The sequence below is a fragment of the Ceratina calcarata genome, unplaced genomic scaffold (genome assembly GCF_001652005.2).
Source record: "Ceratina calcarata isolate Rehan_Ccalc_2016 unplaced genomic scaffold, ASM165200v1 scaffold272.2, whole genome shotgun sequence".
NCBI lineage: Eukaryota > Metazoa > Arthropoda > Insecta > Hymenoptera > Apidae > Ceratina > Ceratina calcarata.
This window is the reverse complement of record NW_017149416.1, coordinates 137,966-151,306: the sequence shown is the minus strand read 5'-3', so window position 1 is coordinate 151,306 and position 13,341 is coordinate 137,966. Positions and strand designations below refer to the sequence as shown.

General features: G+C 36.4%; 2 protein-coding genes across 11 annotated transcripts; one reads left to right on the top strand and one right to left on the bottom strand.

Annotated features, from left to right (window-relative positions):
- Nucleotides 1–327: 327 nt before the first annotated feature.
- On the bottom strand, nt 328–8,903 carry Taf3 (TBP-associated factor 3). Of its 4 annotated transcripts, none has more exons than XM_018022118.2 (11): nt 8,182–8,903; nt 7,902–8,073; nt 7,585–7,827; nt 6,321–7,501; nt 5,475–6,074; nt 5,162–5,359; nt 4,988–5,088; nt 4,388–4,751; nt 2,317–2,411; nt 1,200–1,300; nt 328–1,110 (listed from the first exon to the last, which is right to left on the bottom strand). In XM_018022118.2, exons 2-11 carry the CDS (start codon nt 8,065–8,067, stop codon nt 1,046–1,048), a joined length of 3,114 nt encoding a protein of 1,037 aa, XP_017877607.1. In that variant the 5' UTR covers nt 8,068–8,073; nt 8,182–8,903; the 3' UTR covers nt 328–1,045. The 4 variants fall into 4 exon arrangements, with proteins under 4 accessions (XP_017877607.1, XP_017877612.1, XP_017877608.1 ...); XM_018022123.2 differs by having other exon boundaries at nt 4,624–4,751; XM_018022119.2 differs by having other exon boundaries at nt 4,388–4,736.
- Nucleotides 8,904–9,190: 287 nt separating this feature from the next.
- Nucleotides 9,191–12,853, top strand: Rala (Ras-like protein A). 7 transcript variants are annotated; one of them, XM_026812393.1, is made up of 6 exons: nt 9,191–9,327; nt 10,019–10,065; nt 10,170–10,287; nt 10,394–10,602; nt 10,672–10,846; nt 11,271–11,387. In XM_026812393.1, the coding sequence occupies exons 3-6, from the start codon at nt 10,183–10,185 to the stop codon at nt 11,385–11,387; spliced, it is 606 nt and encodes a 201-aa protein (XP_026668194.1). In that variant the 5' UTR covers nt 9,191–9,327; nt 10,019–10,065; nt 10,170–10,182. The 7 variants fall into 7 exon arrangements, with proteins under 7 accessions (XP_026668194.1, XP_017877616.1, XP_026668193.1 ...); XM_026812389.1 differs by lacking the exon at nt 9,191–9,327 and adding an exon at nt 12,030–12,105; XM_026812390.1 differs by lacking the exon at nt 9,191–9,327 and adding an exon at nt 11,472–11,580.
- The last annotated feature ends 488 nt before the right edge of the window (nt 12,854–13,341 follow it).

Below are 13,341 nucleotides of genomic sequence, written 5' to 3'. Positions count from 1 at the left end.
TTGTTTATTATTAGCAATGTTCTTCCGACGTCTAATTTCTTTTTAAAAAATGCGTTTCTAAAGTGCATAAACTTTTGGGATTGACTATATAGCCAATACATCCTTAAGTACTGTATTACTTCTATCTATGAAAAAATAGATTTTGTACTGTACATGCACCGAAAGGTTTACAATTGTGTATAAACAAATGATTGGTATATTTTTGTATGTACAAATCGAGGAAAGCAAATTAAAAGAATAGTAGTAGTAGTAGTAGTTACCAGGAAAAATACGTCTTAATAATTATACAATCGCAGTGACAATTTTATTTAATACAATAGGTACTGATTTAATTAAAAACTGTACATTTTAATTAATTAATTAGTTATATAGAACCTTCAGTTTCTCTTCCTATTTCCTCCATGATCGGGTTTATTGTAAGTCATCTTTTTACATGCAATTCGTGATTCGCTATTAACACCATTATCCAAAGAACACGTCAAGTACAAGAAAAAGAAAAATTTTCCTTTCTCACATGACATGATACATTCTACATTTTATTCATCGCTCGAATAAAATTTTCCAAATTCACTAATATGGATACACCACGTTTTATACAATTCATTATCGTAAACAGAACAGTACATCGTGCTCTCGATGTAATCATGCAACTTAATATTCTCATTGGCCATCAGCAAATTTAAATTAAATTAACGATTAACATTCGTGACTCGATTTTTCCTTTAAGTTAAGTCAATTGCACTATCTTTAATCTTTTTATTCTTTTTCTTCACGTTAGCCTTGACTTTTACTATCTTCCCCGTTTTGCCGCCGTTCGGGGGTCCAGACTTCTCTTTAAACGACTTCATCTGCAATTTCACTTCAGCCTTGGACAGTTTTTTGTTTTTCATAGTACTCTTAACCCCGAGCTTATCTTTCTTAATTTTTCCGGTGGTCTGGATGCCGGGTCTCACGCAAGACCCGGGTAACTTGTACTAGGCGGCCACTTTCACCTTCTTCTTGCGCTTCTTCTTCTTTTTGTCGTGGTGTTGTTCTTGTTTTTTCGCTATGCAGAAACGGCAATACCAATTCTCGGTATCTGCCGGAGGTATGTGCATTCCAACGCAGACCCTAAAACAATTTCGAAACGAACAAGAGTTGTACATGCGGTTACAAACAGCTTTTTCGATGTCTAAGTATCGTTTAAAACGGATGCTCACCAGTGATACCATGCATCGCAATCGTCGCATCCAACCATCGGCGAACCATCATCTTGGAGTCCGCAAGCAGGGCATATCCAAACTTGAAGTCCACCTTTATCCTGAAATACTCATATTACGATAAAAACTCGGCACTGCACATCAGAAATTTTCATGTTTGCCGTTCAGATACCCCAACCAATCTTCTATGTTTCAATATTGATATATTATTTTAATTTTCATTCTACGGTGTTTAAGATACTGCATATATGCATCATAATCGATTCCATAGTTGCTTAACAGATTTCTCAGTCAATTCATATCATATTTGATTTATGATTGAAATGAACAATGATAATGGTTTATGGCTGATGTGAATGTACGTAGGAAGGGAATTATGATTTATGATGTGTTTGTACAAAATGTTTAAACATGCTGTAAAGTTTGCAGTGAATGCACAAATTTTTCACTTGGCCCGCTAAATAAATAAAAATGTACATACTTTGTCGACAAGTGTATACAAGTCGTAAATATTTGCCGCTTGCTCGTTTCTGTTTCGCTTATGTTATAAAACTTGGAACTTCAGATTTTACTTCTTTTTTTTTCTTATCAAATAAACATAGTATCTCTCTCTCTCTCTCTCTCTCTCTCTCTCTTCGACCACGTAACATAAATGAAATCGTAGATGTGATTAAAAAATTAATAAACATTTACATAAGACGATGCAATGTATGAACATCAAGACCACAAGCATTAAATATTTCAATTCAATACTTATGCAACGACTGAGAAGATACTATTTATCATTTTTCATATCCGATTCATTTTGACAACTTATTATTACTGTAAAGTTGAGCGTGAATTATCATTATCATAATTTACTATGTACCGTACTAAATATCTATTATATACATACAAATCCATAACAGTCCATAATAACCCATACAGAAAAAATAGTATTCTATTTACTACAGTATTATTTGAGATTATCCATATAAGATATTCTCTAGTGATTCAAATATGTTTCAAATAATTGTTAATTTACAGAAAACCCTGTATAAAATTGAAGAACGATCCGAACGGTGTTTCCCGACGATCTTTCGTTCAGTTGTTTAGAATGGGGAATGTGAGTACTCACCACGGTCGTGGTTGGTGTCGGGGGCAGCGTGATCCTGCCATTCTCTTTCTCTTCCTTAGCATCATCCCTTTTAACAGCCGCGTCTGCTTTCGTCTCTGTGCCGTTAAAACCGTTTCGTTATAATCCCTAACTATCTATCTCTCTCCGTCACGGCATGCTTACATCGTTTTTTTATTTATCATAATAACAACATGCAATTTTGCATGCAAACCAGTCAATTTTCGCTCTATTCCATACAAATTTTTCACGTGTATTTCATGTTCTCCATTGATTTTTCCTATCCCATAAAATTACTTCGTATTTCCCTTTCTTCTGGATAGCTACATAATTTGTAACACGAATATTCAAAAACGAATGTATTGATTCGCATGGGAAATGATATAATTTTTATAATGCTCCAGAAAACACTTGGAACGTCTTTGACTATGAGAGAAATTCTGATATAGTATACTGTGTTCTATTATTTCAAAGAACTATGATTTGAAATTACTGTTCGGAAGTGTTTGGATGTTTTCACATTGCATGTCTTCTAATTAAATAATTATTTTTAAGTAGTTGTTGCCTCACATCGCCTTATATTTAAACTACGCAAAATTTGCCTTTGTGCATTTGCAGAGAAAAATGTCAAGAGAGATAGAAAAGAAACGAAGAGAAAAATCATTTTAAAACCCATTCGAAGAGCAGTAGAACATCGGAAAGGTCTTAGAACTTCTTCTTAATTAATTGAAGAAATAACATATCGTATGGTTTCTTCAATAACAATAATTACTCTGTAGCTGTAATTTAATGGTAGATTTTAATAGTAATTGTACTTTCCTTGGTTCATATCGTTATTTGAACTGGTGAATTAAGTTCTGAAATACCTTTCTTCTTTAAGACACAGTATCACAGTTCGTATAGTTCAGCGTGATAGAGTGTGCTAACAAACAATCGTAGATAAAGTAACAAACTAGTAATAGCAATAATAATCCACAACACGAAACAAATCTAATATTTATAATCTATATATTAAAAGTCGTTCTACCATAAATATAGCCAGTCAAAAGAAATGTTTCTACACTTTGTAACATTTCAATCCATGAAAAGAGCACGTCCAATTGATTTTTATGTAATCGTAATACATTTTTTTCGACTGACTGCAATTGTATGCATCACTCATAGTGAAAATCGCATAGTTATACAAAATATGCTAACTGTATTTCCACTATCAGTGACTGTGCTCCAAATCCAACTTTATATTCAACTATTTATACAACAAAGCAGGCCAAATGAGAAATTACACCGTCACCGCAAGTCATTAATGCAATAGATATAGTGAGAAAATGAAGTTTGGGAAAATTTAGATCGACGGGATACCATGGAAGACGATAAGGAATAATTTTGGGACAGCAATAAAACGATGAATGATGTTTATGGGACAAATTACTCTTTTTCCTTTTTTAAACTGACAGTATGGAACGACTGAATTATGTACATGATTTATATGATTTAAACTTATTGATGAAACTTTGAAATAATTGTCCAACGGTTATCTATCGTTTTGAATAATCCGAGTCAGGTATACCCATCACTTAAAATCAAATTATAAATGTATATCAATTTCGTTTCAATTCTAGTCTTTTAGAATATTTTCTTCTATGTAAGGGATTCCATGGATTTCCATATAAACTTTACCAATGCTATGTATTCCGTGAATAGAAACAAGGCTAATATAAAACAATAAATAACAAAAAGTATAAATCCTTAATTAACAGTTTTTAATGTAATAAGCAACATTAAATATAATATTTTTTCTTATACAATTAGTTAAAAATACACAATAACAGTTTCGAATATCTCAATTGAACAACTCGATAGATCTAAAATCTGATCGTTTAAATATAAAGTTTATAAAAAATAATAATGACTGGACAGACTTAGAGTTTATCAAACTTTTATATCACTGCTGCTTCGAATAGGGCACATATTAATATAATTTTTATATACGGAACACACTCTCTGGCCAAGTCTAAATGAAAAGACATGGGACGCCCCGTATACTTTCTATCATCGCAGAGTAAAGCGTACTTACAATGTAAGTGTGGCACGGTGGTTGCAGTGGCATCACGGGGTTCGGGAGCTTGGGAACTTGGGAATCGAATTGTGACGAGGGAGCTGCCGCTACCTCGCGTTGAGGCAAAGTTTTGAAGAGAGATTTCTTTGCTCGGGGCTGCGACACTGCCGCGTTACCGAGATTCGAAGAGAAAGTGTCTGAAGGAAAAGCGGGACTCCCGCTAACGTCTAATGCTCCCTCCTCTGTTCTCTTACTTGCCGACTTTTGTTTGGGCGGCCTGGTCACCAGCGCCGATATTTTCGCCAATTCTGGACTCGGTTCCCGTTTAGCTTCATCCTCGGGTTTTTTCAGCACCGTCTTAATCGTTCTACAACACATTTCCCTGATAATGATACAACCATTAATTAAAATTGTGCTTTCGGGTTAGTCGGTCTCTATATCAATGTAACTGAAAAAACCTTGCTAATAAAATTAAACATTAAGCATTGTCCATTTCTTTTCGAAGCGATGAAACGAACGAATTAATATAAATATTGGGCAATTGAAAGAGGCAATAATTTCAAAAATCAAAAATATAGCGCATTAAAAAGTAAAACGAAATAAAGACTCAGGACTCACATCTTTTTCATGGGAGCGGCGTCCGGAGTCGGTGGCCTCGGGGAAGCAGTCCCCAGCTTCAAAGTTATCTTCGGTACAGCCTCCGAATTTTTATCTTCCTTCTATAATAATAATTAATTGTTTAATCTGATTTAACCGCGCTTCACACACAGTAATGAGAGGAGAGATTTTTACCTCTTTATCTTTCCGCTTGTCTTTTTTCTCTTTCTTCTCTTTAATTTTATCTATCTTATCCTTTTTGTCTATCTTATCCTTTTTATCTAACTTCTCCTTCTTCTCCTTCAACTTCTCCCCTTTGTCTTTATGCTTCTCCTTCTTATCCTTTTTCTTTTTCAATTTATCTTTCTTCTCCTTCTTATGCTCCTTTGACTTCTGAAATATAAAATTATAAATATGTATTAATTCGATATGATTCAAAAGTGGAACGTAATTATTAAATCACACTTTGGTATTAAAAATCGCTATCATAGTGCAAAAAGTTAATTACCTTATCGTTCTTATCTTGTTTCTCGATCTTGGGAGCTTTCGTGGGTAATAATGTGGGCGCGATACCGGGTACTTGTTGTGCGGGGTACGTAATCGGTGCAACCAGTGCTGATGACGATGATGATGATGATGATGCAGCAGATGGTGCAATACACGTAGTAACTTCCTGAGGTGTTTCTTTCTCCTGTTTAACTGTTTTCCCCCGATCTTTATCCGGTTTATCGTGCCTCGCCGTCGACGAGGGTGTAGCACCGTCGAGGAGAGGTGCCACAGGCGGAAGTTTCTCGCGGTCGAGAGACTTGGGTTTCGGTAAACCAGGAAAATACTCGGGTCTCGGTGGTAAAGTTAAATACCGCGAAGGTAAGGGTAGATTGGCCATCGCTGGATGAGGGCCAGGGTGGCCACCCCTGGGCATCGGGATCGGAAACCTCGGGAATATCGGCGGTATGAGTCCCGGAGCAGGCGGGAACGTCTGGAAAAATGGGAACGGAAGGGCTGGCGGGAAGCTCGGTTCTTTGGTCATCGGCGGCTCGGGTGCTTGCGGCGTTTTCGGCCGATCGAGCAACTCCGGCTCGCTGGCCGCGTCATTAACAAGCTTCGTCTGGAAAAATGGTAACATCGGTGTCGTGTGGTGCTATGGGTAACGAAGCAATGTACGAGCCTTGTACTAGTAACTTCACGCAAGATTTCCAGATGACGATCTTTGAACGAAATTCCGATCTTCGACGGAGAGTCGTAATAATTAATTACATGCAAAGTCACTGGTACACGCCCATGCGTGCATTCGTGTTGTACGTGAAAAGAGGCACAACGTTTTCTATATAGATAACTTGGATTTTCTACTCACTTTCTTGGGACTGACGCAGTGCTTCGGACTCCTAGACTTCACTTCCCTCTTCTTGTTCACTTTCTCCTTCCTCTTCTTTTTATGATCCGTAGTAGTAGGCGTTGTAGGCATACTTAATTCCGGAGTTCTCGGTGTACTCGGAGTTCCCGGTGGCGACATATCATCGAATATGTAAACATCGGATCCTGGACTGTGCAAATCCATCGATTCACCATCTGGTTGGAGATGTACGTCCGGTGTGTGCGGAGCTCTCTTCTCCTCACGTTTATCGCTATCTACGTTACGAACAGCTTGCTTATCCATGTTCTCATCGATAATTAAACCTGGAGAGCTTTCCCTAGAATCGAGTTCCTTGTGTTTATGCTGTTCCGTTCCGTCCTTTTCTTTATCTTCCCGCGGTTTAGATATCTTCTTGAATATGTTCAGCTTCTGTTTATCCGGCTCCGATGGTAGTTTATCGATATTATCTTCTTTTCTCTCGTTAGAAGCTGGCACGCCGTCGGTCAGGTCGATCACCTTATCCATTTTCGTTTTCGGCTGGTTGTTCTTCTGCGATTTCGGACTGGCAACAGTCTTCGGCGATATTAGCTTTGGAGTAGAAGGCCTACTCGAAGAACCGGGTAGCACGGAACCTTGCAACTTCCCTCCCACAGACTTCAGAGGCTTCAACTTAGCCAACTCCTTCATACCAGCTAACTTCTTAATTTTATTATCGTCTATCTTGTCCGGTTTGAACAGCTCCTTCGCACGATTTTTCTTTTTATTCTCTTTATCCAGTTTGCCATCCTCCGAGCTCTTCTTCACGATCTTCTTCGTTTTCTTGTCGGACTTCAGCTCTGGCGGCACCATGGGATAAGAACTGGGTTGAGGCGAGTCGGGCCGGGCTTGATGCGGAGTTCTAGCTTCCGGTAGTTTTCCCTCGCGAGCAGGCGATAAAAAACCCGAAGTAGTCATCATGACACTGTGAATCTCGCGTAAAGGCCTACCCTCTTCCAACACCTTGACCCGCTTCACTATCGGGCTCTCGAACGAGATGGGATCACCAGGTCGTTTGAAAACCACTTGTGGCGACATTCTGTGAGGAGATACGTTCACACAACTGCTGCTCGACGTCCCATTACTTAACGTTAAATCAGATGATCCATTTAGAACACTTTCGGCCTTGTCAGCCACGTATTCTTCTATAAAATAACAATTAAACGATTTACTGTCCATTCATTATTAGTGTTCTTTAAGTTTATTACGTGCTTGTAATATATCTTACCTTCTGTGTCAGGAAACATGGCTGGCAAGTGCTCGTGTACATGTACAGGCCTTGTCACAACTTCCCTACTCCCAGGTTTTAAGAAATTCAAGTGATTCTCATGTCTAACTGGAAATTTGGGTATTCCTACTGCACACGGTACCGATTCCACGTTCTTGATATATTCTGCTAACTCTTGGATATCGATTTTCATATGCATGAAAGCTAGACCCAAATCATCCAGATTGGGCTCTGTCCTTCCCACTAAGAATTTCAGTCAAACGTTACAATGAGTACTTCAGGTCTTGTATCAGAATTCATTTCTAGTCAATGCTTACAGATTTCTGTATATTGATGAGTAAGCTTTGATATTCGTAGAAGATACTCCTGCATGAGATCAACCATGAACTCCAAAGGTGTGGAATTGATCGAGTGCCATCCTACCGTTTGGCAAATCTGAGCCACCACCAATCTTAGGACACTCCTACTGTATTCCGTTGACATTTTCAGCTACCAGAAGAGGATATCAATTTGCAACTATTGCAATCAAAGTACAACTATTTTCGTAACCTAAATACATATACGGATCATTTAATCAAATTAATTGCTGTTACTTACTAACGTAGAGGGAATCGCGCAGGCTTCCAATTCTTCTTATTTCTTAATAACTAAGACACAAACATGTTTCCTGTTCTGTTTTAACTTCATCCAACACTTCGTTGACAAGTCCAATTCATTTTAACAATTGATATATACGCACATACACACTTTACTCAGATGAAACATAACGAAATATTATATAAAATAATTTGAATAAATAGAAAATATGAACAAGCCTCCGCTGTCTTCACATTTTTCTTCGATCTCGACCCATTTCTAGCCAGTGACGAATATTATCCTCTATCCTACATACACCGTACGCCATAATGGCGGAAAGTCTCTTCGGTCATAGAAGTAAAAAAAAAATGTATATACGCAATTAACACTGTATCATTTTAATTCCATATCGTATGTAATGAATAATTCGATGAATTCTGACGTACAATATTATTGTTCATCGTTACTGTTACACTAAACGTTGCACGCACGCATTTATGTAGGTTTCGTAGCTCAAACATGATTTTATAGTATGTGAAGATTAACTGTGTGCTTATCAAAATTAATAAAATATTCACAGGAATGTTGTTTCACATTAAAATACGTTCCATACTTGTTTGACGTCGGACAATTCATTATACAGAAAACAAAAACTAACATGCTGTATTTATGTATACTCTATGTAATATGATATAGGCCATATTTCCAGTCCCTGTCTTGGACAGCTAGTAACAACGAAACTGAGTCAGCTACGTATAGCTATAGTATGCACGTCGCACGAATTATAGAAAATTGAAGGAAACAGAGATTTATAAAATTCGTTGATCAATCTTATATATTCAAGTCTCTCCGCAATCATTTACGGATCTTTAAGTACGTTAGAAGGCCTGAATTTAAATGCATATAAAATTATCTGAAATCATCGGAACACGGAACTGTCAAATAAAGAATCTGTCTTGAATCTTGATAGTTCGTGATGAGAACGAGAGGAAGTGGAAACAGAGACGGAAGCTGTCGGTCTCTTTTTCTTTCACTTGCACTAGTACTACTACTACTATACTATCAGTCCGTATCGTCCGTATCAGTCGCGATTCAGTAAAGCGAAGCGCGACGGTTGTTCCGTTAGCGAAAGCCGAGAAAATCGTTTGATACATTCAATTTTAAAAGGTATTTACACGATCGAAACTTGTCATTGATTGAAGGTGTAAGTGTGAAAACGTACAGTAAAATCGGTCGAGCGAAAGCGAGAGGAGATACGGAATTAACAGCGGGCATTCCTAAAATTGGGCGTGTGGCACCGCCTTTCTGGCTATTCGTCATTCTGCTAGGTTTACGTTCTATTTCACTCGTTTCACCCTTTCTACGCAACGAAATGCAATAGTATGTAAATACAAGTAATACGTCAGTTCTCATTGAAAAGTATATGCTTCCACGTATCCCGTTCCAACAATTCTTGCACTTCTACTTCGAAATCGAGGTGTATATATGACGGAGAAATTAAATACCATTCTGTTTACGAAGACGAAACTCAAGTCGCATTCATGTAATTGTAGAGAAGAAATTGTAATTGAACTTCGTAATATTTAAAAGTTACGATGATTTATTTCAGATCATTTTTATAGTAAGAAATACAAGTGATTGTTTAGTTCGTAGTGATGCTCATTTATAAGATAACTATATACATACATATATACATATATGAATGCATGTATCTGATTGTTTATCGTAATAAAATTTCTTTCACTACTATATACATGAATTTAATACAGAATCAATAAATATAATTAAATATTAAGATATAGCCAAGAATGAGATAAACAAAGTATAGATGCATATATTTTCTCTACTCTGTTTTTAGATTTCTCACGCTGACAACAGTAGTTTCACATCCTGCCTTTCTTTAATGTAATTGTTTTATAACGCGTGTTACTTTTCAAGAAAACACTTCAATTTATCTTAACAGTTCTTTTCACTTCCTTTTATGATAAAACTTGTTTATGTGATTCCAGAGGAGAGAACAAAATGTCAAAGAAGCCAGGTACCATTCAAGCAATGCATAAAGTTATCATGGTTGGAAGTGGAGGTGTTGGGAAGTCTGCACTCACGTTACAATTTATGTATGATGAGGTATATAAAACTTAGATGAACCACTCGACAAGAGATATTTCCTTGGGGAAAGAGAGATTCTATCGATGGGTTGTATAATGGGTTTTTCTTTTTGCATGGAAATCAGTTTGTCGAGGATTACGAACCTACGAAAGCAGATTCGTACAGAAAAAAGGTTGTGTTAGACGGCGAAGAAGTACAAATAGACATATTGGACACTGCTGGACAAGAGGATTATGCAGCGATTCGAGATAATTATTTCAGGAGCGGGGAAGGATTCCTATGTGTATTTTCTATAACGGAGGATGATAGTTTTCAAGCTACTCAAGAATTTAGGTAAATATCAAGGGCACGTGCTCGTGTGTGAACTTCGAGAAAAAATCATGTTCAAACTTTTACATTCAGAGAACAAATCCTGAGGGTAAAAAATGATGAAAACATTCCATTCCTATTAGTGGGAAATAAGAGTGATTTACAGGAGAAGAGGAAAGTCAGTTTAGCTGATGCCCAGGCAAGAGCACAACAGTGGGGAGTACCATATGTAGAAACAAGTGCGAAGACAAAGGAAAATGTTGATAAGGTAATTGAACACGATCAGCATCTACGATACATCTTTAAACGATCAAATAAATGTTCCTTAAGAAGTCAGTGTTCTTAGCAAAGCTCTTTTTTGTTACAATTACACTTACATTTAATCATACGTGACAGTATGCATCACTGATACCTCGTTACACTATCTTATGTCTATTATCCGATTTTTGAACACAGAAATTGCATGAGGCGTATTTAAATAGCTTAACTTGCGATGTATCACACGTTCTGTGTCCTTTGCTTAACAATGAATATTATTGTAGCTACTGCACATGTGATTCTTTGCAATAGAAACATATACATAGATTTGATATCACATATATAGCTGCGTGCTGCATATTTTTTAGTTTAATTTACGAAGCACCTTTTTCAAGCCTTAAAGCTTTGAGATGGCATCGATTGCACATTTCCAGGTATTTTTCGACTTGATGCGCGAGATAAGGTCGCGCAAGATCGAAGACAAATCGGCGAGCAACGGTCGTGGAAAGGACCGTGCCAAAAGGAAGAAAAAGAAGTGCACTATCCTATAGGTTCGCTGCTTTCTTTTTACACCGTTTTTAATCTTTCACAAATTGGAAGACTGGATGATGATCTAGAAATTTTATGTATTGCAGTATTCTTTTCACTTTTTTTACGAACTTTAAATAAATGTATGTACGTGCAAGTATCAGCAGGTAACAATTATAACTAGAAGTGTCGACCTTCTGCGAGAGTGTCTCTCAGGCACGTACAAAAATGAAATTCTTACATTTTAATTACATTCTGCTTTTCGTGTTGTTTCTCTGCTTATGCCTGAGATACCGCATATTGCATGTACTACATAAATTCATTATCACTAATTAAGAACGCCCAGAGCGACGATCATTTCCTTACATTTGTAAACCAATTCAAGAGCAAAGAAGAATGTGAATGAAATTTCCCAACTTTCACTGTTGCTATGCATGTCCATTTTAACGATACAATTAGACATTGTTATTTAATTTTTATTCATTCAACACGTCTTGTCGTCGTGCATTGATATCATTGGCGAAGTTCAAAGGAGAAACATGAATCATAAATTTACGATTCACTCTAATATTCATATAACTCAATCAAACTATTGCGATTATGATTTTTAAATACTACTAAGATCGAAATGTAAACCGAATATTGACAAATCTTTTATATTGCAGGTTTTCTTCGACTTGATGCGTGCAATAGCTGCGCGTAAGGCACAGGAGAATCAAGGAGATGGAAGCGAACGTAAGAGGAAAACAAATTGCTGCATATTGCTTTAACAAATATAAAACAACGCGTATAGCTTCTGTAACGAAACGTTCGACTCCTAATTGCAAAAGCCTGAGTAAGAGAGTGTACTTATATACATACATATACACAAACGTTACACGGAGATGCATACAAGCCGCGTACATGTACACTCGTACGTGAGGAAATTTTCTGATACTTTACAGTGAATTGAAACTCGAAATAAATGTAAAACAATTATAACCCGGGACACATAATTTACACGCTATTCAATGACTGTCATATTAAGAGTCGCAAACTTTGTACTCTTTTTCCATCAAAGTACTAACTGATTAATCTGTACTGCACTGGTGCATATAATTGTAATTTGTACGTCCTATTGTTAATTTATACGATAATGTCTATTATGAATCCCGAAAGAGTAAAAGTTTTCAATAGAGCACAAAGTTATATCATATGTTAACGAAATTATTTTTTAATTTTTCATTATTGTTAGAGTGCTGAAATATATACGTGTAATTATTTAATTAAATATCATAGAGACAGACTCTCTCCTCCCTGTGACGGGCGAGGTGATAATTTATGTGTAATATCTACATACATGTTCATACAGCATACATGTGCGTGTATGTATAGATTATACATTTGTACTGTGCACAATATTTTATGATCATTCAATAACGAAGAACGTAAATATCTGTTATATACATACTGTAATTAATTCTTTGCAAATAAAATTATTATGTCTTCATTCTCGTATTTTGTATTCATTTTTAAAACCTCAAACGATTTCAGCACTCTTACTTTAATCCATTATTTAGTGATAAGACAATCTCGATTTGGTTCGCGTACACAATCATGCAGGCAGGAAAATATGATTTTAACGTTTGATAAATGAGAAGGTTTCATTTTTAAAAGTAACGCAACAGCGACTGAAGTTTGATAAAAACGTTTGCAGCTATTATTATTCCTCTTTAAATTTTAGTATTCATAAATTATATTTTGTTACGTAATGTTAACTGATTTTCAAACTGGAAGGTCTTTCGATATATATTTATATATTTTGACGATTCCGCTGTCCCAGGATCTATGTCTTTCTCGTTACAATATCAAAATGGCAAATGGAAAATATGTCCATAAATTAATAGACTTTAATAGACTGAGATCATAACAATTAATGCTACTTATCAAAAAGACTTGAACCTCTATGAGGTGCATTTATTGTATGAAACAAAACTG

Bases quoted from the DNA above. Each gene is read 5' to 3' on its own strand.
- Taf3 (XM_018022118.2), bottom strand. From the start codon at position 8,067: ATGTCAACGGAATACAGTAGGAGTGTCCTAAGATTGGTGGTGGCTCAG. The intron at 4,752-4,987 runs GTGAGTCCTGAG...TATCATTATCAG, and splicing joins GCCGCTCCCATGAAAAAGAT to GGAAATGTGTTGTAGAACGA. The intron at 2,412-4,387 runs GTAAGTACGCTT...TTAACGGCACAG, and splicing joins CACCGTGCCACACTTACATT to AGACGAAAGCAGACGCGGCT.
- Rala (XM_026812389.1), top strand. From the start codon at position 10,183: ATGTCAAAGAAGCCAGGTACCATTCAAGCAATGCATAAAGTTATCATG. The intron at 10,288-10,393 runs GTATATAAAACT...CATGGAAATCAG, and splicing joins TACAATTTATGTATGATGAG to TTTGTCGAGGATTACGAACC. The intron at 10,847-11,270 runs GTAATTGAACAC...GCACATTTCCAG, and splicing joins CAAAGGAAAATGTTGATAAG to GTATTTTTCGACTTGATGCG.